The sequence below is a fragment of the Globicephala melas genome, chromosome 18 (assembly GCF_963455315.2).
Source record: "Globicephala melas chromosome 18, mGloMel1.2, whole genome shotgun sequence".
In the NCBI taxonomy this organism is placed as follows: Eukaryota; Metazoa; Chordata; class Mammalia; order Artiodactyla; family Delphinidae; genus Globicephala; species Globicephala melas.
Genome location: NC_083331.1, coordinates 76528399 through 76553983, shown reverse-complemented (window position 1 = coordinate 76553983; position 25585 = coordinate 76528399). Strand labels below are relative to the sequence as shown.

At 48.9% G+C, this 25585-nt stretch overlaps 1 protein-coding gene across 2 annotated transcripts in view; it reads right to left on the bottom strand.

The window, feature by feature from the left end:
- Positions 1-25585, bottom strand: part of COL4A2 (collagen type IV alpha 2 chain) — a 177364-nt gene that overhangs the window by 57694 nt on the left and 94085 nt on the right. For both annotated transcript variants that reach the window (XM_030856756.3, XM_060287724.2), the window contains exons 5-7: positions 4647-4781; positions 4514-4558; positions 1268-1384 (exon numbers count right to left, since the gene is read on the bottom strand). In XM_030856756.3, coding sequence (XP_030712616.2) covers positions 1268-1384; positions 4514-4558; positions 4647-4781 — 297 coding nt within the window. The remainder of the gene's footprint in view (positions 1-1267; positions 1385-4513; positions 4559-4646; positions 4782-25585) is intronic.

The following is a 25585-nucleotide window of genomic DNA, read 5'->3' as shown; positions in this document are numbered from 1 at the left end:
GAGTACGTACATACACATATACACGTGTTTTAACACCTACATATAAAATCAATATTTCAAAGTGATGGCTATGTTTATTGGTAATGAAAGCTATGATATTAGAATAGAATAGAATGCAATGTAGCTTATGGAAAAGTTGAATCACATGAAAAAGCAGCAGCCAGTGGAGGAAGTGGAAGGCGGCGGTGTGAGCGGGACCAGAAATCCAGCAGCCTCGGCGAAACGCAACGAAGGGTGTTATGGCTGCCCTGCCCTCACCTAAAAATGTTGTTTTTAAATAAAAAGTTTTGCCAAAAAATGTTAGTTTAACCCTGAATTTGCAATATACTGGTGGTAAAGAGGTAGCAATAGAATGCCGAAAAATATTTCAAGATTCTTTGCAAAGACCCTAGAAATTAAATGAAGCCACGAAATAGATCATTATATGGAAGTTCTTCCATTACGAAAAATAAAGTCTATCTTGTATATCCCGGAGAACATCATTGTTCTTTCACATCACAAAGGATGTTAGAATCTAATAAAGATGATGACTAATAGAGAGTTTTGTCCAGATTTAAGCTTTTTAAAATTTTAGTTCCACGATTCCACTGTTATTCACTGTTATTTGAATCGGAGCACGGGAGGAAAGGAAGAAACACTTAGGAGGCTGCAGGAGTGAACCACATAAGCCAAACTCATTACTTTCTACCTAAGGCTTAAAGAATGAATCATGGGCTTCCCTGGTGGTGCAGTGGTTGAGAGTCCGCCTGCCGATGCAGGGGACACGGGTTCGTGCCCCAGTCCGGGAGGATCCCACGTGCCGCGGAGCGGCTGGGCCCGTGAGCCACGGCCGCTGAGCCTGCGTGTCCGGAGCCTGTGCTCCGCAACGGGAGAGGCCACAGCAGTGAGAGGCCTGCGTACCGCAAAAAAAAAAAAAAAAAAAAAAAAAAAAGAATGAATGGGAACATGGAGTTATGTGAATGCAGGAACAGCACGCCTAGGTATCCTCAAGCCAACCTCAGCAGGGGAGGTGTGCTTTACCCTGACCGCTAACCAAGAGTGGGGAGCCACGGCTTCCCGGGGTGTAAAGCCAGGCCTGGCATGTGCTCCCGCCTCCCATCACTGTCCTGGGAGCAGAAGGCAGCTCACCCTCTTCAGAGAGCTTTGCTAAGACAACTTCTCAAAGGCATCCTCTCAGGGCCTCCTGAAAGCAAGACCTTTCACACATTTCCACCGCACAGATTCCAGAGCCGACCCGTGGAACAGCCCAAGCGGTTCCCATACTCACACGGGGGCCGAGGAAGCCGCCAGGGCCGCTGGGTCCCGGATAGCCTGCGTCACCCACTGTCCCGTTGCAGCCGTCGTAGCCAGGCGGTCCTCTGGGCCCGCCCTGGCCAGGATGTCCCTGGAAACAGAGAAGCGAGTGAGTCCTCAGCCCGCAGGGGTCTAGTTTTCATGTAACTGTGACGAAACAGCTTAAAATCTTCTCAGAAGAGATGTCCCTGGCATGAATCCAAGCGTCAAGACAAGTCAAAATGAACCAATGAATGAATGAAAAACTAAGTCATCAAGGGCACTCAGGTGTCCTTCTAAGTGGCAGAGGGGCCTGCACAACACAGTTCTGTTTCCCACGGGGTTTGGTAAGATGTCAACCGTCTTGGGGTTTCTGCTGCTTTGCTTCCTTGGGTGACAGGGAGGGCTGTTTTAGCAGGAACAGAAAAGGGTAGGCTGAAAAATTCTAGAAAACACTCTAGAAGCAGATGCTGCTCGGGGATAGCAAGGGTCAGCTGTGCCCAACCGAATTCTAGATGGAGCTGTACAGACCCACGTCCTAAACGGGTGAGAGTCACACCTGCAGAGGGATCTCATCAGTGACTTAGCGGCAGGTAGAAGAGCTGATTTCCTTACTGACTTTCTTCAATAAGTCAATTGACTTATTGTCGTCTTCAGGAACAGGACTTTTTAGATTTTAAACACGAATAGAAAGCAAGTCAGGTGTTCTGGGATGCCGGGTGGGGGAAGGAAGGCAATGCGATCACATGTGTCTTTCGTGTAACTCGGGGTCAGGCTAGGTCTCTGGGCGTCTCAACCGCGTGAATCTGGTTCTGGAGACATGGAGGGGTCAGGTTAATAATCTACAGTTTATGGACTATGAGACCAGAGCCTGTTTTGCTGTTTCTTTACACGACAGATGTTTAGATATATGATTTCTTATTGTACAATTTCTTTAAAATTTTGGTTTTCTTGACAATAGACCAAATATATATTCCAGAGTGATTTTTGAGGCCAGTGGGCTGTCTTTTAGGTTTACCTTGAGAAATCTGGAAGGCTTCAAAGGAAATGAACAAGCCCTACACAGAGTGCCTGTACCCTGAATGATATTAAGAAATACAATAAGAGAAACAGAATTTTTCTTTTGTTTGCACATTTCTTTGCTTCCGATGTTCAGAGCGAAGCTTTCACTGGTGCCGTCAGATAAGAGATCCAGTAGGCTTTTCAGTCAACCCTCTGGTGGGTCAGAGAAACCCTGATTGTCCCTGTACATCACGAGATACAATCTCTCTGGTATTGGAGAGCCAGCAGCATTTTGGTCTTCGACATAAAGGCCTCGTTTTTAGGGACCTCTAGAAGCTGACCTTCAAATTCAGAAATCAAGCTCTGCAGGTGTTCTCCTCAGGACGGTTAGGATTCCATGATGCCTTCATTAAAACGTACCACCGAGTCCCTTACTCTCCTCCTGAATGACCCGTCTGCTGTTGGTCTTTCTGACACGCTTAGAATCGATCTAAGTCATTTGAAATTGCATGCCAACCTGGTCTTAGTTTGAAATTGTCCTTCAAAGAAAAATTTCAATTCTGTTGAGCTAAATGTCCCTCTTGTGTTCAACATCTAATTAGGTCCATTTCTGGACCTAAGAATTTATGATACAATTCTTAGATTTACTGCACATCACTTTCTATATTCGACTTCTAAACAGCTAAAACTGTCAGGTCCTTCAAACTCTGCATCCATTAGGTGCTTACATACCGAAAGTGGCATTTACATTAACTTACTGTGGAGCATCTATCAGACTTCGGCAGTTAAAGAGACTGTTTTTAGCAGTGCTGACATTCTGTAGAAAATGACCTGTTATCGGTACACCATGATCACCCCTCCGTATGATGACTATTTCCTCCCTAATTTGCGAAATATTTGCTTCTGATATTAAATGAGTATGAAGTGGAAAAACGAATGAAAACATGATACAGATCAGTTACACTATTTTCCCATAATGTCACTCCATCTAAAGCTCGGACTTCTACTTCCAGAAGAGACCACACTGAGGAATGATCCAAAGAGTCCAAAAAAGTAGGTTAAAAACGGGCGATTTCCTTTGAGGCAGTTGGTAGGGAAATACTTTTGTTATTTGTTTAACCCTTGAAATCTGCGGATTCTTCAACTCTGCCAATTTCTCAAGATTCTGACTCATGTGAGAGTTATTTCCTGATTTGCTCACAGCTGTGTGTTGTCACTGATGTTTCTGTTCGAGGCCTCATTGAGGTGACACAGAGGATCACCAGCCACGTAGGTCTCACGTCTTGGCAAGTGTGGCTTCCTTTCCTTAGCTCTGCCTTCTGCTGCAAAAGCCTCCTTGAAGGTGGAGCTAAAGATCTGAAGGAAAAGCATGAATCCCCTGTGACTGCTGTCCACTCGTGCCCTCTCCCTTTTCTCCTGCGATGGAGCAGTCCCACTTGTATAGCCTGGGGGGTTGAGGATTCTCTCCCTCTGTGTGTGTGTGTGTGTGTGTGCGCGCGCGCGCGTGCATGCGTGTACAAGCACGGTGATAGACAACATGTGTGTAGGGTTAAGGGCACAGACATCTGCGTGTGTGAAGTTCCAGTGGCAGATGTCCTTAAACTTCAGCGGTTAGAGGGATGGGCAGGTCTAAAAGTGCGATAAACACATTTATCCCGGAGGCTGGGATCTGCAGGAAGCCGGCCCTGGGAAATCTGCTCCTGGGTCCCGTGAAGAAGGCTGTGAGTCAGGCTGCTTTGTTTATTTTCTTATGCCACAAGAAGTAAAGTAAACTAGGTTAGAAAAACACATTTGATTGCGTTTTGAGATTTTCTCATGGACAAAGCATGCCTTTCGTCTTCTCATTTATGTGCGGTAACTACCAAGCACAAGCTTCAGGACAGCCCCGCTCTTGGCTGGACTACTTTATATTCAGGTGGTTCTGGAGTTCAAACAAAATGTTCAGACTGGCTTTTTATAGCACGTCTGTGCAACACTGCAGCTTTTTACTACAAAACAGTGTCCAGTTTTAGCAAAGTAGCCTCAATTCTGAAGCCAAGTCCAGAAGGACGTTTACAAAGCAAACAATCTGTCCAATATTTGACTGGATTCCACGAGAAAAAAATACGCACATGTAGCCCCATAAGTTTTTTGTTATAAACAAGAAACGGGGACTAGCGAGACATGTGTCTGTAAGTCATAAACGTATTGTTTTGCACGTGTACAGTGTTTTAAAATTCTAATCTTATGAAAAACTTACGGGAATTCCGTCGGCACCAGGAAATCCAGAAACGCCTCTGGCTCCCTGTAAAGAAGGCAAACAGACTTAATGATGGCCAAGACGCCTCCACCCTTCAAACAGCGAGAGAAATACCGACGGTTACTGTACGTACCACGTCTCCCTTCGGTCCTGTGATGCCGGGAGCCCCCCTATCACCCTTGTCACCTTTGCGGCCTTGCAGTCCTGGGAACCCTTGTAAGCCGGGGGGCCCGGTGTATCCCTGTGGGCCCACTGGCCCTGGCTGGCCCTGTAGAAACAACACACGTTCAGTTTCCACAATTCATAACCGTGCACGAGCATTTTCAACCATGTTGCTTTCGAAGCTACGCTCTTCATTCTTGAAGAGCTATAATCTTCAGAGAACATTACATGTAAACCACCACCTTCTGCCACAAGAACCACAAAGCGATTCCCGGCTAACAGAGAAACCATAGAGTTCAAAGGGAAAAACATTAAGTGTGAGGGAAAAATGATCCTAAATTACTACAGCGATGTTATGGTGAAATGCTAATATTGGGTTGGGATGAAAGAATAAACTTACTTGGCTTTAAAAAAAAAGTCCTTTCAGTATGAAAGAGAGTGCCAATCAAATTTCTAAGATTTTCTCTCCATCTCAGTATAATGCATCCAATAGGTACGGACATGGAGCTGGCATCCAGCTATCAAAGTGGTCCCTGAATGTTTATGTGATTAGAGAATCTCTCCTTCTGTTCACACACACACACACACACACACACACACACACACACAGTGTGCGTGCATGCACGCACAGAGAGAAAAAAAAAGGTTTCTGAAATATATAAAATGTACGTCCGTATCCATCAGGGTGGCTATTATTCTAAAAAAAGAAAAGACAAAATTACATGTTGGTCAGGATGTGGAGAAATTGGAACCCTTGTGCTCTGTTGGCGGGAATGTAAGTCGTGTGGTCATTGTGGAAAAGAGCAGGGTGGTTCCTCAAAAAATTAAACAGAATTACCTTGTGACCCAGCAATTCCGCTTCTGGGATAACACTCAAAAGAATCGACAGCAAAGACTTGAACAGATCTCTCTACACCCATGTTCACTGCAGCATTTCCCACAATTGCCAAAAGGTGGAAGCACAGTATCCACTGACGGATGATGGACAAACACAATGTGCTCTATCCACACAATGGACCATTATTCCCTTTAAAAAGGAGGGAGGGCTTCCCTGGTGGCGCAGTGGTTGGGAGTCCGCCTGCCGATACAGGGGACGTGGGTTCGTGCCCCGGTCTAGGAGGATCCCACATGCCGCAGAGCGGCTGGGCCCATGAGCCATGGCCGCTGAGCCTGCGTGTCTGGAGCCTGTGCTCCGCAACGGGAGAGGCCACAACAGTGAGAGGCCCGCGTATCGCAAAAAAAAAAAAACAAAAAAAAAAAGGAGGGAAATTCTGACACAGGCTACAACACGGATGAACCCTGAGGACATTACACTGAGTGAAATGAGCCACAAAGGGACAAATCCTGTCTGATTCCACCAACATGAGGTCCCTAGAGGAGTCACATTCATAGAGAAGAAAGTACAGGACAGGCGACTAGGGGCTGGGGGAGGGGAAAGGGCAGTTGGAGTTTTATTGGGACAGAGTTTCAGTTTTGAAAGATGAAAAGTTCTGGAGACGATGGTGATAATGTTTGCACAAAATGTGAACACGCTTAATGCCATCAAACTGTACAAAAATGATGAAGATGGTAAATTTTATGTGACGCGTGTTTTGCCACAATCAAAATAAAAAGATTAAAAAGGGGGACCTAGCTCTCTTATTATTGGAACTAATTGATGCATTAGTTCTATATTAATATTTTTTGTTAAATTAATTGACTTTATTTTTTTAGAGCAGTTTTAGGTTTACAGAAAAATTAAGCAGACACTGCAGAGTTCCCAAATACCCCTCTGCTCCTCCAACTGCCCCCCACTCCCTCACAGTTTCCTCTATTATTGACAACTTGCATTCGTGTGGTAAACTGATCACAGCTGATGAACCAATATGTGATTAACTGAAGTCCAAGATTCGTAATAGGGTACAATTTTTGTATTGTACATTTCATGGATTTTGATGACAGTAGAATGGTGTGTATCCAAAATAACAGTATCATAAAGAACAGTTTCACGACCATAAAAATCTCCTGTGCTTATGCAATACTGTTATATTTGAATGAACCTCCCAGGTTAGCCCCAATTTAAAAAAAATCCCCAACCAAGTGACTCTGGCTCGACTCCTCCTTAAACGCGTGGGTGCTGTTTATTCATCACAGAGCCCTTCTCTGCCAGGCCCATCTGCTCTCACACTTCAAATCCTGGTCTTGTCTTTAGATTAAGGGGCTTCTGAGTCAGTATTTCTAGTCTTCTCTTTCATTGCCTGTAAAGAACCTTTCTTATATAAACTGTGCAGCTAAGACGTTTGTCTGTCTTTGCAGAATGTTTATAATCCGTGCTTAACATCACACACCACTGACAGGGAGTAATTTCAGATGCGGCACGAGGTGCGGCCTTCATGTCACAGACAGAATCGGAGGGAAGCGCGTGGGGAGACCCTGCTGCCCCTCCCTTTAGATGTTGGACCCCAGGCATGAAGGGAGCAGTAAAGAGGTGTCTTCGGGGTGGAGGATACAGATGGAGGTTACGATCCCGCTAGATGGCTTAGACCTGCCCCAAAGCTTGGGCCCCCGGCCTCCTCAGACAAAGGGGAGACTGGGGCTCCCTCAGGGCCAGGTCAGCGTTTTAGGGATGGTAGATTCTCTGCTCTCCCCGCACGAGTTCCAGAGAGGCCAGTCTGTGCAGAAACCAGCAGATGCTCCCCTGGGGTAGCCTGACCACACGCATCGTGTGTCACGCAAAGCCAGCGTATTTGAATCTTTGGAGAACGTGAAAAAAGTGGTTAGGAGGATTGTGGTACAAGACGGGTAGCCCTGACCTTGGACGCATGACATCCCAGGCTCATCCTTTTCTAAGGTCTTGGCATGATACATTTGTTGGAAGTTTGGGGACAAACATGCTTTTTTTTTTTTTGCAGTACGCGGGCCTCTTGCTGCTGTGGCCTCTCCCGTCGCGGAGCACAGGCTCCGGACGCACAGGCTCAGCGGCCATGGCTCACGGGCCTAGCCACTCCGTGGCATGTGGGATCTTCCCGGACCGGGGCACGAACCCGCGTCCCCCGCATCGGCAGGCAGACTCTCAACCACTGCGCCTCCAGGGAAGCCCTGATTCAGATTTTTATGGCTCTTCCTCAGCTGTGCTCATTTCTGTTTTGTCTGTGACTGCAGACCAGGCCTCTACGCCTCAGAATTCCCCTAACCATCGGAGGCCCCTAGTTGGTTCGTGCTTACAGGGAGCAACCTTTGGGGGATAAAATGTTCCTCATTAGTACCGTCATTTTCATTGCCCATAATGTACATCTCTTCCAGGGGATGACTGTCTAGCGCCAACTAGAGGGACCGTCTCCCATTAACCCAAATGGGACACGTGCGTCTTAGTGAGGAAAAGCCTCACCTTGTCTCGAGTTCATTAACGTTTCCTGATTCCCTTTGATGGGGAGAGTGACTAATGACATCATGGTCTCATTTTCCTCCCATTGTCAGTAAACTTCTCTTTAACTTTTGTTTCTCGGATGGGAAGTCTGACTTTGGGAATAAAACTCTAGCCTTTCCTTTTCTGGAACACGCTCTCACTGTTTTCTTTTTATGGAGGTGAAATTCCCATACCACAAAGCTACCCATTTTAAAGTGGCTTCAGGTATATTCACAATGTCCTCTCTCTGTCACCTCTATCGAGCTCCAAAATACTTTCATCACCCCAAAGGAAATCCCATACCCACTACCATCCTTCTCATCCCCCTAACCTCCAGCCTCTGGTAACCACCATCTGCTTTCGGTTTCTATGGGATTTACCCATTCCGGATATTTCATATGAATGGAATCATATGTGTGATATATGACCTTCTGTGTCTGGCTTCTTAACATAATGTTTTTGAGGGTCATCCGTGTCGTAGCACGTGTCGGTACTTTATCCACGTTTATGGCAGAATAAGATTCCACTGTGTGGATAAACCAGTTCGTTAGTTGCGGACGGTGCTGCTATGAACATGTACACACCACTACCTGCTTTCTATGCTCACACCTGCTTTCAGCTCTTTTGGGTCTATACTTAGGAGTGGAATGGCTGGATCACACGGTAACTTTGTTTAACTGTCTGAGGGAGAGAGTGCCAGGCTGTTTTCTACAGCGGCTGCCCCGTTGTACATTCCCACCTGCAATGCGTGAGGGTCCGAAATTCCCCTACGTTCCCACCAACACTTGTTATTTGCCATTAAAAATATATATAGCCTAGAGGGTGTGAAAATGGCATCATTCTGAAGAGCTCATCTTGAGCTTCTGACAGATGAACTATTTCACAAAATCCCCTCTAGCTGCGGCTCTAGGGAAAAGCCGGGAAGAGCCTGGAGGGAATCTGAATTACTCCCTCGTCTTCCAGGACTGGTCCCTCAGTCTTGCTCTCAGTGCAAATCCTGCGTTGCTGGGACTAAAAGGGCCCTTATGTCAAGGTCTGAGGACCCTGGTATGCATGCTTTGGTCATCAGGGATGAGATTTCCCCTAGGATATCCTGCCCACCAGGGCATCTAGGGTGTTTGCAAAGAGCAGCTGGAATGATTAGTAACAAAAAGGATTTTCCTCTGTACTAATCATCACCCTTACCAACTTCCAGCCTCAGACGAAAAGTCCTGATCGGAAAAGTTATTTCCATCTCTTCCTTTCTTTTTGTAATAAGTGATGTTAAAAATAAAAATTACCCCAGAAAGAACAGGACTGTAGCTTAACTGTCTTTGCATAAATTTCTAAAGCTCCTAAAATTCCTGCAATATACTTGACAAAAGTATTTCCACAAAATACTTCTCAAAAGCCAGCAGACATTTGGAAAGGAGCTGTAAGCCCATGGGCTCTGCCCCCCGCTCACAGAGAACTTGATTCATATAGATGTATCACTTCCTAGGAAACGGGATAATGGGAGGATCCTGTACTCCTGTATCTTCTGGGATGAAGCGCTACGAAAGGGTTCAAAAAATGGTTTCTCTCATTTTTACCCCCAGGACAAGTGTATCAAGTAGGTATCGCCCCCGCTTGAGAGGGGAGACAAGCGGGGTCTGGAGGGTTAGGGTCAGGGATGACTGATGCATTTAGGTCTCGGCAGGGGTGGAGTCCACCTTCCACGCCACCCTTGCTGCTCGAGTCGAGGTCCATGAGCTGCATCAGCGCCACCTGGAAACTTGCGGGAGATGTAGATTCTCAGGCCCACCCAGCCCTCCCGGGGCGGCACTGACCACGATACCAGGCGGGTTCTTTGCACAGTGAAGTCTGAGAATCCCTGCACGCCCCCACCCTCCTTCCCCTCCTGAAGTTTTCACGGAAGGAGACAGGTATGTCTTCATAAGAAAACTCTCTTAAGCGTGAGGTTGCATCTCAGAAGAGAGGTCGGGCTTCCTGAGCTGGGCAGAGAAAAATCTAATACTTATGTTTGTTGAAGACTATTTCTAACAAAGTGTTTTTGGTCTCATGCTTCAGTGCAATGGCAAGAAGGAACCAACTTTGGTCACAGTTAGGATGGAGGGGTGCACACGTGCCTCTCCCTTTTGGACATCACTCCTGGAGGATGCGTGGGACGTCCAGGGTTAGTTTTGGAGCTGGAGTCTGGACGGGCTGAGAGTATGAGTCCGGGCTTGAGTGCACATTGCTTAAATACCGCTACTGTGGAGGGAATGCACTTCAAGTCCCGAGACACTAAGCTTTCATGAACTTGGAATTTTCACTTCTGAGAAAAGGGGCAAAATAGATCTGTGCACAGGCTGAAGACCTCTGCAGCTTCAGCGTCAAAAATAAAGGCAGAAGATGGATATGACCAATCAAGGCCCCGAGAAATCACACCTCACGTGCAGAAAACCCCAAGGAGGTATCCGCTGCCATCCAGCTTACTAGCCTTAACACCCGCACTGGGAAAGGGAGTAAAAAAGGGAACGACAAAGAGAAACGTTTCCAAGGATCAATCCTGCTTCACTGCACATCAGGACTTTTAATCTACGGTACAGTATTTTCCTGGTAGAATAAGAATAAGCTTTTCATGCCTTCCTGGCCAACATCTGAATAGTAGGAAATCCCTTCTCCTTCCTAAGTGTACTCTTCCTGTCTCGCCTTTTATGGGCTCTGGGCGCTCCTCCAGACACCCACATCCTCTCCATCCCCTGGCGGCCCCTCCCCTCCCAGCCCTTCCTTCCAATGCTGTAGCTCTCTGTGACCTTCAGGGGATTCCAGACCAAGTCCCAGCTCATTCCGTGAGCTGTGCACACACATCTGAGAACATATCAAATGGCCCAAAGGGCTGAAAAGACCTTTTTTTTAGGATTCAGGAAAATAATTTGTTCGTCTAAATTTTAGAATTAGTCATCTTTCTTAGGGATAATCGTTAGCATTTGTGAGCAGTTTCTGATCACCTGGCAGAGTGAAGTTACGCCCTCTTCCAAGCTAATGATGATGCGAAGGTTAGTATTGAACTGTATATTACACATATAATAACTATCAGTAAATAGGGCCCACTGCCTACTCCAGGCAAAACAGACAGAGCTGACGCTAACTCTGCCACCTTTTCCCTTCGCTTCTTACTAATATATAACAAAACATCAGGACTCTGCCCTGGGTGCTAGATAAAAGAGTTCACTTATTCCTCAATAAGAATTATATGGCCTCCTGGGAATCCTGCTGTCCTGCTCTCTGAAATTATCTGACACAGATTGTTGGGCGAGTGTTGATATAAGGGAAACAACATCCATGTGTAAAGAAACAATCCTTGACTCTCACCTGGCTCCAGAGACAAACATTTATCAGTCAAAATGGAATGCAGACCTAAATGTAAGCGCGAAGACTGTAATACTTCTAGAAGAAAAGCACAGGGAAGAATTTTTGCGACTGGATTAGGCGAAGGTTGCTTTGATAAGACGTGAAAATCGCAAGCCATAAGAGACAAAAAGTTGATAAGATTGAAACATTTGATCCTCAAAAGATACCGTTTAAAATAGAAAGCAGGCCACACGCTGAGAGGGAAACAGTCACAAGACACATACACAGAATATAGAAAGAGTGCCCAGAAATCAATAATAAAGAAAAGAACAACCTGACTGAAAAAATGCATAAAAGATCTGAACAGACCCTTCAACACAGAAGAGGTACAGATGGAAAACAGGCATGTGAACGGGGTTAAACACCATCGGTCATTAGGGAAAGGCAAATTAAATCCAGAAGAAGGTGTAGCCGCGGCTGCTGGAAGGGCTGACACACCCACCCAGAGAAAACTGGCAACGCCCAGTGCTGCAAAGGACGCAGAGAAGCCGAAGTCTCATCACTGCTGGGGACGCAGACCCGAGCGGCTAAAGCCAAACACACACTTACTAGAAGAACTTTAGGCAACGGTTCCTAGTGGTTCAACTTATTTCAGCTGAAAAGTGGAAACAACCTGAGTCTCCATCAGTGGATAAACAAACCACGGTCCATTCAGGAAATGGAATACTACTTAGCACCACAGCCATCCTCTGTGCACGACGGTGAGGATGGATCTCCAAGGCACTGCACTCAGTGGAGGATCCAGACACAAAGGCCGTGTTCTGTTCGCCCTGTTTACGCGATACTGTGCTATGATCCCACCTAGGGGACACTCTAGAGACAGAAAGCAGAGAATCGAGTGCCAGGCCTGGGGGCGGAGGGAGAGGACAGACTACAGAGGGCACAAGGCAACTCTGGGGTCGTGGACCTGTTTTATATCATGACGTTGGTGGTCGTTACATGGCTGGACACATTTGCCAATATTCACGGAATTGTACGTAAATTATACCTCAATAAACTTGACTTAAGTTTGGCCTCTGGTGGAGGCCAAGATTAAGAAGACCACCTCTGCAGTTCACAGGCAGATTGCATAGGACCAAGTCCTTCCTTCTAGTACATTCTTACAAGTGAATTTATAAACTAGATATTATTTAGAAGTGGAAGAAGAGAGGATGCTTGTAAAATGACGTATTAAAAACATCTAGCAAAAAAAAAAAAAAAAACATCTAGCAAGGTGCTTCTGAAAAATGTCTGCCTGTGAAATGAAGAAACCTGAAGAAACCAAGACGGACCTTTCCTTGTGTGGAAGCTGGATCCTGCGGGATCCTGGCAGGAATTAGGACCGTCCTCCCCACAGCCCCCAGGACGGCAGGGGTGGGAGTGGGTCAGGACCAAAGCAGATTCAGAAGCAAAAGATACACCTAGGATGTCAAGCCTTCCCTTATATGTGGCTTTCATAACAAACAAAAACAGAGGGTGTCACCTGTAATAAGATGCTATTGGGTAGTTTATCTGAAATGATTTGACTTGGAAAGATTCACATTTTAAAGCAAAGGAAAGACAGATTCTCTCTTGTTCTCCATCCCTAGGACCAAGAAGTCTGCAAACTGTTCCTTATTCTAAAAATAGGCAGCACATGGGCAGTCGAACACAATGGCTTCAGCCCAACACGAGGCTGAGCTTTTTAGAGTCTGGATGTGATCTGCCTTGGCACAGTTCAGAAAAGCTGGTTTTCTGGAAAGGCCTTCCATTGCCTCTGTGCTTTGTGGCAGTAAGTACATTTCATCTGCCTAAAGACGAAGCCTTGCCTAACAGACAGACTGGACTTCTTAAGCCTCTTGCTCTCCAGGAAGGCGCGGAGGTAGGTGGTGTGGATGGGCTGAGGGCTGCCGGGAGCAGAAACGGTGGCCAAGGAATGGGCTGGAAGAAGCCGATTCTGGGGCTCTGGATGTCAAGCTCCCATACGTGGGAAACAATGAAACGCTCTTTCTAACTGAGCAGCTGACAGCATGGAGACAGTATCAACAACCAGAGTGTCGCCTTGACGTCATCATGAGTTATCACACAGGGCGGCCCCAGGCTGTGCTGACGTGACTAGAAAGTGACAGCGACAACAGGAGGCAGCTCTGGAGTCACTGGGATTACAAGAAGCTGACGCGGCCATAAAAAAGAACGAAGTAACGCCATTTGCAGCAACGTGGATGGATCTAGAGACTGTCTACTGAGTGTAGGAAGTCAGACAGAGACAATATCATATGATATCGCGTGTGTGTGGAATCTAAAAAAAGGGTACAGATGAACTTATCTACAAAACGGAAAGAGTCCCAGATGTAGAAAATAAGTTTATGGTTACCAAGGGGAAAGGGGGGGTGGGTGGGATAAACTGGGAGATCGGGATCGACATACACACACTACTATACATAAAATAGATACGAAGGACACTCTGTAGAGCACAGGGAACTCTACTAGATACTCTGTAATGACCTAGATGGGAAAAGACTCTAAAAAAGAGTGGAAAAAAAAAAAAGAGTGGATATATCTATATGTATAACTGAATCACGTTGCTGTACCCCTGAAACTAACACAGCATTGTACATCAACTCTACTCCCATAAAAATTAATTAAAAAAAAAGACGATTGGTAATGAAAACGGTTTGCGGCCGATATTCATGGGCTCAATTGTAGACTATCAATTTTCATGTGTGAGTTGCACATGCCAACCTCTCACTCGTTCTCTTAGGTTGTATTCTTAGGTCATCTCACGTGCGCAGTGGAGACCGTGTCATGACACCCTGTCTCTGTCACTGCCCTGCGTCCAGGGACAGCCAGCAGCCCGGGAAACACAGCCCCTGGAGGGAAGAGTGAGCAGAAGCACCGTGTGGCCTTCCAAACATCGGCCTCCCCGCCGAGATGATCCACCGGGCGGGCGGCCTTGGAGAGGGACCTCTTAGCATCGTGGCACAGACCAGGAACGGAACCAACAGTTCTATCTCCTTTCCATTTAGACTAAACACAGTCACACGAAAGAAGAATATGCCCGAGGCTGGTATCATATTAAGTTGGTCTGTTATGGAAAAAAAAATCGGCCAACAAAGGAAAAAAGATTAAGAGCTAGGGAGGGTTCCAACTTTGCTGGGCGCAGGCCTCTTTTCCTGGTCCTCTGCATTTGAAATGTTCCTGAAAACGTCAAGTTCTAACTCAAGCTCCACCTTCTCCATCCTGAGAAAAGGGGTGACTACTTCTCCTCCTCCTTCCTTGGCTTTAACCTACTTTTCTGTTCTTGTACGTTCATGAAAGTTACATAGCTTTTTCATTTCCTCTTCCGGATTTCAAAACTTATTTTTACATTTACATGCAATGAAATCCACTTTTTTGGCATGTAGTTCTGTGAGTCTGGACACACAGATGGTCCGAGTAGCATCAGCTCAAGTCACTGGGCTGCCCGCCACCCCTTGTGGTCAAGCCCCCTCCCCAACCTCTGTCCATCACTGGTCCTCCTCTAGTCTCATGGTCACGCCTCTCCCAGATGGTCACACAGATGGAATCACTCGGTGTCACAACTCTGGCGTCGGCTTCTCTCACTCAGCGTTTGAGATCCACCGCCTTTGCTGTATCAACAGGGTGATCCCTTTTATCGCGGAGGAGTGCTCTGTTGTATCCCATCACCACGATGTTTATGCATTCACTCCCTGAAGGACATCTGAATCGTTTCCAGTTTTTGGTCAATGTGAATTGGGCTGCTAAAATCATTCATGCATGGTTTTTTGGTATGTGTGGACATGCTTTTGTAAACACTCAAGAATGAGAGTGCTGGGTCTTACGGTCAGAGTACATTTAACTTTAATAAAGCTGCAGGGGGCTTCCCTGGGGGCGCAGTGGTTAAGAATCCGCCTGCCAATGCAGGGGACACGGTTCGAGCCCTGGTCCAGGAAGGTCCCACATGCCTTGGAGCAACTAAGCCACAACTATTGAGCCTGTGCCCTAGAGCCCGCAAGCCACAACTACTGAAGCCTGAGCGCCGCAACTACTGAAGCCCGCATGCCTAGAGCCTGTGCTACACAACAAGAGAAACCACCGCAATGGGAAGTCCGCGCACCATAATGAAGAGCAGCCCCCGCTCGCCGCAACTAGAGAAAGCCTGTGTGCAGCAATGAAAACCCAACGCAGTCAAAGAAAAAAAAACTCCAGGGGGACCCAGTCATAGGAGGACACCCGCACAATTAAAATAAATAATAAATAAGTAAATAAAAAATAAAGCTGCAGAACTGTTTTCCAGACTGGCTGTTTCATTTTGTGTTCCCACCAGCAATGCACCAGAGTTCCAGGTCCTTGTCAGCACTTGGTATTGTCAGCTTGTTCCCTTAGCTGTCCTAAGAGCTCTGCAGAGCTGACACGTTATGGTTTTAATCTCGCTCCTTCCACGTTACTGCTGATGCTGGATCCAGTGCAGGGCTCAGAGTTTCCACTTGTAGCACCATCCTTACTGGTTCTTGGACACCCCTCTGCAATGAAAACTGGTGGTCCAGCCCCCTGTGAGCCCCCGTCATACGGGTTGCTCAGAGTCAACCGGGATTGTGACCACAACTTTGGTGCCTTTGCTCTTCTCCACGAAGACAAACCACCCACAGTCAACTTCTTTACGAATGTGAGGTCCGAGAGCAGGAGGGCCTGGGGCTGGGGGGGCGGGGGCCAGTACGAACATGATATCAGGTCTGAAACGTGATCTCAGAGCAAAGGGCCTCAAAGGCAGGGATGAGAAGGGATGATCTCTGTGGGGCAAGCACGTTACCTTGAACCACACTGAGGCAGGAAACAAGATAGTTAACGAATTTCTACTGTACAGAAACTAAAGAGAAAATCAGCCCCAAAGTTTTTACCTATTGTATGGACTTCATTTTATTTTTGTAAAAGAACATTCTCTTCTACAGTATTCTTCAGCAATATCCTACATTGTTGTACAGGATGCATGCCTGTCTTTCTGGTACAGAAACACCAGCTTCTGCTTGAGCAAGATTCTTATAGGGAATAAAATTCACGTTAAATTAGACCAACATTACGCCGCTTTTCAAATTTACCTCTCTGCTTTTCACCATTGATAGCCTAGTACTTTCCCAGAGGCTTCATAAAATATCAGGTTTGGAAGGGACTTCAGGAAGCCTCTGGGCCATGAGCTTCCCTGGGAGCTCCTGGGACCACCCACTGAATCCCGTCTGCATCTTAATAAGATCCCAGGTAACGGAGGCTCCTCAGAGCTTGAGAAGATCACTCAGGAATGGCTCCTGTCCCAGGACCGGTCCTGGCTGGCCGGCACAGCATCAGCTGGGGAGAGTCTGGCGCCTGAAGAATTTCTGGTCTACCAGCTTGCGAGTGGAAAGGGGTGGAGCCTGGGAATCTCTGTTTTTAAGCAGCTCCCCAAGCAATTTCGATGCACAGTCAGGCTTCTCACATGGGACAGATAAGGGAACAGCTCGGGGAGGTGCAGCCCCCTTGTCACTCTGCCCATCCTTCTGCGGGGAACCCCTCCCAGCATCCCCTCCGCCTGCACACTGGGTGCTCCCTGCGATGGTCAGGGTGGCTCACCACTGCTGAGCCTCTGAGGGTTTACTCTCGGGTGTGGGAAATGTGCAGAGATGCCCCCGAGACCCCCTCTAGCTGTAAAATCCAGGGGTCCCTCCCTGGCCCCTCAGCAGAGCGCTGCCTGAGTCTCCCCATGTGGACAGGCACCGCAGCCCAGCCACATGCTTCAGGATGGAATCTTCCTGTATTTCCAGCATTTACAATACTTTTTCTTTCTAAAGCTCAGTGACATTATTCCGGTGATTCTAAAACCGCCTGAGTCTATGTGAATGCCTTATAGTATTTTTTTTTCTCTCCAAGGAGAGAACCATCTGAAGCCCACCTGAGTGGTCTCTTCCTGCAGGTGCAGGTGGCCCACCTGTGAGGGGTCTTTCCCAGCAACTGCAGGTTCTGCAACCATTCGCGGTTCCTCTTCTCCCTCGCCCTCACCTTCCACATCAGATCTATCATCAGGTTTCAGGGATCCATCTCGTCTGCATACCTCGTCTGCAGGTGTCCCGCCTGTCCAGCCCGCGTCGGGGAAGCCAGGCTTGCCGTGTCTCTGCCCCAGGAGGACTGAGCTCCTGGCACTGGGTCAGGGCCCCTGCACCTCAGGGCCTTTGCACATGCCTGCCGTCCTGGTCTGGGCTCTTGGGGGCTCTAGAGGCTGTGGCTCAAGTCTCTGGGGACGTTTTCCTGACCCTGAACCTAGACCAGGGGCTTGAAAAGCTTGCTCCAAACACAGTACTCAGTGTGCAGCCCGCGGGGACCAGGCCTCATCCAAGCCCCCGTCCCAGCCTCTGCTACAGCATCTGATGCCTGGAATGTGCTCAGGACCGTTAGATGAATGAATTATGGCTCTGAGGTCATCCAGCTCCGCCCCATGACAACATGCAGGTTCCTCCCACATGGAAGCAGAAGACCAGAGTCTTCTGTTTTTAGACCATTATGAGCTCATGATTTCTGAAGCACTTCCAAGGCAGAGCTTCAGTGGGTACAACTGTGGCCTTCTTGTTCTCTCCCTTCAATTCCTTGAGTCACCTGAATACATCCCCCCCCAGGTCTTGTCGACTCTTTGCGCCAGATCTGTGGGGTTTCTGAGTGTCGGTTCTAGTGGATGGTCTGGTCTTATCTGTGTTGTCAGACAGATGGCTTTCCAGGCCTCTAGGATGCTCACGACCAGGAAGATAAATAACACATCCACCGTCTGCCAAAATCAAGATAGGAAATGAGGCAAGGGCTTTGGAATGCAGGGCTCCCATCTCCAGGAGGCTCAGTCCTGGTAATATTTCAACCAGGCTGTTCTGAGCACGATTGTCAGAGATAAGCTGTTCAGCGCACCTACCGTGACTCAGGAGGGTTAAAGGTTACGGAGAAAAGGAGCGAGTTTGCCAAAGTGGGTCTGTGCAAACCTACAAAAGGAAGATTTTCCACGCTTGCCGAAGGTCTCGGTTTTAAAATAAATTTTAACTTTATATCGACAAAAGACGCCTTCTTATTACTTTGATTCTCCCAGTCTGAGGAACACCTTGCAGTTCTGGTGGCCAACACTAGGTGGCAGTCAGTCGCGCTCTTTGGGACAAGGGCCCACCCCACCCTCGGTTCAGACAGCTTTGCAAAGTCCAAGATTTTGCAATCGTTTGGGGTTAGAATGACCCCCCTCGGTGGATCAGAGGGCAGGCTCCACATTTGTCATGGGGAGCTAGCCTCCCATGGGGAAAATTCTGACGAAAATTTTGCCTGCAGAATTCCAATGTTGTCTAAAGAGCTTATCAAAGCTCATTTTTCTCTTCGCAGGGTGGTTGAGTGAACTCAGTAATTAATTATTTGATAATTCCCTTCCCTTTTGACTTGCTCAAAGGAATGTGTTCTAAATACAGATACAGATATAGACACAGATAGATAGATATTTGAGGGCCTTTTAAACCCAAACCCAGTGCAGAGGTCCAAGAAATAGCGATCGAGTTATTGGATTTGACCCCTGTGTGGGACGAGGTTATAAGAGCAACTAACATTTCCAGACCAGAGCATTTACTGTTTGTAGCACTTTCCAACAGTAAAATGACGTAATCCCTGCAACACCTCTGTGAGGTAGGTCTGTTCTTAGGTCTATTTTATAAGTAGGGGAACAGAGATACCAGGTGGTGGAGGTCCCTCAGCCAGCCTGTCGAGGAGGGGATTCATACCCAGCTTTCTAGAACATTCCAAAGGCTGTTGTCACCACCCACCTGAACCTCCCCTGAGTCATGGGTATGACCGTGGACCCCGAATATATCTTTTTATGGATCTTCACGAAGCTCTAATCAAGCCCAAAAGAGATGGACAAACTGCAAAAACAAACAGATGTAGGCTTGGGTTCATGGAAAGTCTAGACAAAACTGAGCCAACCGCAATCCTTCAGCGATTCTCTAAAAACCCCGTGTCTCTGCTTTAACCCGATGCTGCTCAGTTTGGGACCACTTCACGGCTCATTAATCCCCCTTCTGCTCGAAAGTGACTAGAGCCAGAAAGAGAAGGTTAAACTCAAACAAGGCAGTTCTGTAACTCTGGTCAAAAGGTATGTAAGGACGGCCCTGGGGCTGCAGGCTGAAACTCGGAGCTATCAGCACACTCCCGGGACAATGAGACGGGTCTCTGACCTGCGTTCCCTCCCGCTCCCATGAACAATATGTTGTTGAAGAAGGATTACAGTAGAAAGATCTGATCGTTTCTGAATGCTGGTGGCGGTGTTTTATGGTAAAAAGACGGAATCGTTACACATTTCCTGAACAAAGGGTTTCTCTGGATGTTTGAGAGAATAAGCTTTCAGATATGGGGAAGCTATTGAAAACTTAAGCATACACCTCCTGGGAGAACAAGTTTATGGTGGGAGAAGGCCATTGTGGCTAAGAGGGCTCTGTGCAGCAAACTCAGAAGCAGATGAGCTAAGGAACAGAAGGTGGTGCGCAGCCCCTGGCTACTCCTGATGGGCAGGGAAGTGTCAGAACTGGTGGCTATTTGGTTGTGAACAAAATAAAAGGGTCTAGAAGTGACTTTAAAAAAAATTAACTAATTAATTTTTGGCTGTGTTGGGTCTTTGTTGCTGTGCACGTGGGCTTTCTCTAGCTGCGGTGAGCAGGGGCTACTCTTTGTTGTGGTGCGCGGGCTTCTCATTGCGGTGGCTTCTCTTGTTGAGGAGCACGGGCTCTAGGTGCACGGGCTTCAGTAGTTGTGACTCATGGGCTCAGTAGTTGTGGCTCGCAGGCTCAGTAGTTGTGGCTCGCGGGCTCAGTAGTTGTGGCTCGCGGGCTCAGTAGTTGTGGCTCGTGGGCTCTAGAGTGCAGGCTTCAGTAGTTGTGGCGCATGGGCTTAGTTGCTTTGCGGCATGTGGGATCTTCCCGGACCAGGGCTCACACCTGTGTCCCCTGCAGTGGCAGGCGGGGACACTTAACCACTGCGCCACCAGGGAAGCCCCTAGAAGTGACTTTTAGTTTGATGTTGGGAGTGGCTGAAGGAAAGAGATGAGAAGATGGCGGTGGGAAGCATGCACATAAGGGTCTCAGAGAAGTGGCGGCAATGTTAGCACTGCAGGCAGAAGCCCTTAGATCAGGTGGCGACGGGGGCCTCTTTGCCCCTTCACTGTATGGGGCTGTTGGATCCTGGCAGTCTACAAATGGCAGGGACTATATTGGTGCAGAGCTGGAAGATCCCCTCAAGATGTCAGACCACCCGAAGGTACCTAAACATGTATGTGATTGTGGACACATGAAATTATAATGTTGGGAACAGCTCCTGGAGAAAGCTCTAGCCCAGCTTTGAATACGATGTCTCCAAGCCCGAAGCAGCCTGGACAGGGTAACATGACCAGTCAGTGGCAGAGCAGCCTGGTGTTCAAGGTCGTTAATTCCTCACAACCCATGTCGCCCGTGAAGTCTGATATTGGGAAAGGTTAAACGGCAGACAGTAAAGCCAGATCAAAATTCAGCCTTCTTTACTCACAGCTTACAAGTATCTAATGTTTTGGAAACTGTTGCAAGACGTGATCAATAATAATACCCAGGGCACAGGTGAAAGCTCTGGAGATACGGACCAGTCAGAGCCCCGTGATGGCAGCATCCCTGCATCCCTGGGCTGCCGGGGAGGCGAGGGCTGCAGGTTCCAGCCCACTGTCAGGGTTAAACACCGTCCACAAAGGGCCGGTGCTTCCTGGTGCGTCTGCCCCAGCAGATGGCTATCTGGACATCCCGAACTTCCCCTCCTACGACTCCCCGCCCCGTCAGAGTGATTATTTGGACGGACACTGAACACACATCCGCAATTAAAACAAAGAACAACAAACCACGAGAAATTGATCTTTTTTCAGTCTGGTGGAAAGATAATGGATGGCTCATTTGTCCAGACATGAGACCTGGGGTCCTGGGCGAGAGGAAACCAAATGACATTAACATCCATTCCAGAGCAGTGACTCAGCTGCGTCCTGTTCTCATGACACGGGGCAAAAACAACCTCCAGAACATGGGTTCTTCTCCACTGCATTTGTGGAAGGAAAAATAAATAGCAGTTTCATCTACAAAATGGAAGGCGGCGACTGAAGACACCTGTGTTTCCAGGCGTCACGCTCCCCCCCGACACGCCTCCCGTGCATCTGCGCTCCTACGAAGACCTTAAAGCGCCACCTCTGGCAAAAGCGAAGATGCTCACGGCTCATTTCATCAACGGGGCAAATGCGGAGAGTGAAGATACAGACCTGGAGCTGTGATTAGCAGGGTAAATGCTCGCGGCCTTTGGGGCTTAGAACGTCCACAGTGTGCTTTATCCATCACAAGCTAGGCGCTCAGCTTCTGGGTGGGATTAAGCCCCAGAAAGCCTTACCCTGGATGTCTCTGTAAGACGTTCCCCTTTGCGTGTGTTGTGTGTGTGGCTATCTCGCTCTCCACCACCGCCGTGGCCTCCTGGGGCCGTGCTAGTTGCCCACGCTATGCAGCTGTGCAGCAGCTACGCAGGGAGGGATTCTGGGGATTTCTCTCTGCGCCTGTGTGTGGCCACGTGGAAGGCCTTCGACACCCAAACAGTCCTCTTCCTCTCTCCTACAGGGCCGTGATCCGACCACGGCCTAGATGGGCACTTAGCGGGCTGGTGCTGTATGCACCGGTGGTGATGCCCGTCGCCTCAGTCAGGGAGAGGGAGACGGCGGAACTCGGGGAGAGAGATGGCGGGAGGGAGCCCCCCAGCTGCTCTGACCCTGAGTCTCAGAGTACGGTTCCGTGACTCGAGGAAGCATTTTCTCTGCTCCCCAGTAGAACCTGAACACATTCCGAAGTCACCTCCTATCTCCCACTGGCCCGAGCCCACGTCAGCTGCTTCTGCATGGACAATCTCTCCCCTCGACGGGCAGGACCCTCGCAGTCTACGTCCTGGCCCCTGCCTTCTGCAGACGGGCTCCTGTCCTGGACCGGGCTCTGTGGGGCTTCTCTGCACACCCTGGCGTCTTACTCGGCCTCCTTCCCTGGTTTCCGAGCTGTAAAATCTGGTTTTCTCATGGGTTTACATTTGCTCTTCTTTCCCAGGAGCTCTGGGGTGAGGCCTCTCGTTCCCTGCAAGCTGCGTCAGGGATGCTTCCCAGCAGGCACCCTACCCTCTCTCCACCCGTCTGTGTGCCTGACACCCCACGGTCACTGTGGACTCAGCACCCTCACAGGAGCTTGTTAATCCATTTCTTCCAGCCCTGCCCCGTCCCCGCCTCTGCCCCTCACCCCGCTCCCTGCAGTACCTGCACCTAGATCCCAGCCCACACAGTGGGGACGCTGCAGTCCTCTGCTTACACTGAACCCTCCGCTCACAACGGGCGTGGCGCCAGGGCTCCTGGCACTGGCCTCGGGGGCTCCTGGTCTCATCTCCTCCCAGCCCTCCGTCTGGGTCGCTGGATTCCCCCAACCACATCCTAGGTCTGCCCTGTGCCCCCCATCTCCAGAGCTGGCTGGCACCCAGCCTCTCCCCAGACTGGCCTTTGCTCCCTTTCTTCTGGTGAGTTGACAGAGGTGCCCTGTATCAAGGAGAAGCACTGGCTCGTGATGGCTCTGCTCTCTTCCCAACCTTCCCCGATCAGAGGAAGAGGGAGGTGGTGTGGGTGCCTGTGTGGACAGCAGTCGCCTCTTAGGGCATCGGCCGTCTCTAAGGAGCTCCTGAAGGCTTAATGAGAGCCGGCGAAGACTCAGCCCTTCACCTTCAGCAAGATCGAACCAAGCGGTTCACATGCCCTCAAGTGTGTCCTGATCATCAATGAAGTTAGAACGACCGCTGAGGGGCCTATGTATGTATTATATATATACACACATATTATATATATACATATACACACACATATATAATATGTGTGTATATATATACATTTAGAAGGTGTGAAGAATACAGAAAGGAGAAAAATATATGAGATAAACAAAATACGGACTCAACTGGAAGTTAGCTTGTAGCAGTGTAGCAGGGAAAGCATCTTGGCTTATCTATAAATTACAAAAAAATCTGAACCACCAAGCATCCACTTCTAATTTCCAAGTGGATCACAGTGGCCTTACGAGCTCATCCCCAGGGATTTGACTCTCTCTGGAATGTGCCCCAGGAGGGACCTGGTTTTACATTAGAGCAGCTTGCGTCCATATGCAGACTGGATTTTATGCGGTACATTTCTGCTAGTTTCCTGGTACGTTCCTGGATCCGCTGTAACTTCTTTAAGACCAGACAACATGTACATCTTTGAATGTACACCCAGCGCCGTGCAGGGTCCTGCACCCAATGAATGCTCGGTGAATACACCACTGCCCCCCATTTCCGGGTAGATCAAGGAAGCCGTAAATGTCTACAGTGATGATGCATCCGCTTCTGCAGGCCCTTTACGTATCTCTCTGATTTCAGATACATTGCTGCCTACAGATGACAATTTACTATCTGGTTTACATCTGGGGTTTATGGTTAATGCTGTCATCGATTTACTAGCTGCTCAGTACGGTAGTGATTTCTTTCAGCCAAATATTCCTCTTTGTCATGAAAACAGTAGCACTTTCTTGGAAGCTGAGCTCTGACGTGCAGGAAAGATTCAGGGGCATAGACTTGACCACTGAGAGGCTGGCATGGTGTCCCCTGGCAGAATGATTCACCAGAAAATGATTCCCAGCGACGAACAGACTGCCACTCCTTCGGCTCGTTTCAGCTCACCCTCCCAAGCTCCTGGCCAGAGACCACAAGAGGGACAGGCAACCCCAGCTTGCTTCTGGGAAGTTCTCTGGGACACTTTGGGCATGGACACCAGAGGCCACTAGCTTGCTCCCCTCTTAAAAAACTCCAGAAGAAAAAAAACAGGGGAAAAATGAGACAAATTATTCCACTGGGACTTGTTACGCTCCTCAGTCTCAGGTGCCATGTCTGAACACGAGAGGTGCCCACGGTTGCCCACGAGGGCAGAGAAGCAGGTGTGTGAGCCTCGACAGCACCCCGTCCCCCCAGCCGTGAGCTCCAGCCCCGCTTCAGGGCCTCTAGCTTGTCTTTTCGTCCCCCTGGAAAAGTGCTGGGCCCTCCAAGGAAGGCGGCCGTCCCAGCCTTGGCCGTCCCAAGCCCTCCTCGCTGGGAGTCCCGCCTGGCACCGTCCAGCGTGCATTTCCGAGACACAGACCTGAGGCCCCAGGCTTCCGCAGTGCCCGGTCCTTGAAAGAGCCCACATCACCAGGCCCGCCCTCCCTCTGCACCCCTGGGGCACCGGCCAGCACTCACTCCCTGCTGCTCCTCTGAACAAAGGCCATTTCCCAGCCACAATTCACCGCTTTGATCTCTGAACTAATCTGCTGTGTTTGGATTTTACAGGAATTTTCTAATTCCTACAGCCCACACCTCCCGCTAGCTACCAGCCAACTCCCCTTTCTCTCTCTTTTTTTTTTTTTTGCGGTACGCGGGCCTCTCACTGTTGTGGCCTCTCCCGTTGCGGAGCACAGGCTCCGGACGCGCAGGCTCAGCGGCCATGGCTCACGGGCCCAGCCGCTCCGTGGCATGTGGGATCTTCCCAGACCGGGGCACGAACCCGCGTCCCCTGCATCGGCAGGCGGACTCCCAACCACTGCGCCATCAGGGAAGCCCCTCTCCTTTCTCTTTAAACCCACTGCTTTAACAACGGTCTCCACTCCATCCTTCCCTCCCTGGGGTGAAGATGCTGCACTCTCCTCCTGGGGACAACTGTGTTTCCGGTCCCCGTCTCTCTGCCCCTTGTTCTCTGTTGTCCTTTCGGGGGTTTCTTTCTCGGCTCCTTAAATGCTGCTGCCTTAGACGCCCACCTCTCGGCCCTGGTCTTCCCATCACACACGCTCGCCAAGGTGAGTCCGTCCCAGGGCCTGCCCTGGTGACACAGCTGCCCCTCCTCGAGCCCTCACGCCAGGGCAGGTACGTGCAGCCTGCACACGCCACACCCTGCACCTCTGGAAGGAGAATTCTGCTCTCTGCCAGGTGATACCTGCTGTCCAGGTGGCCGCCATGCCTTATTCAAACCTGCATCTCCAGCCCATACCAGGGTCTCTTACACCCAGTGGGTGGCAGCGTGTTTGTTGAATCAAGGAATATTCAAAATATAATGACTTTCATAAGTCTTGAATTTTACA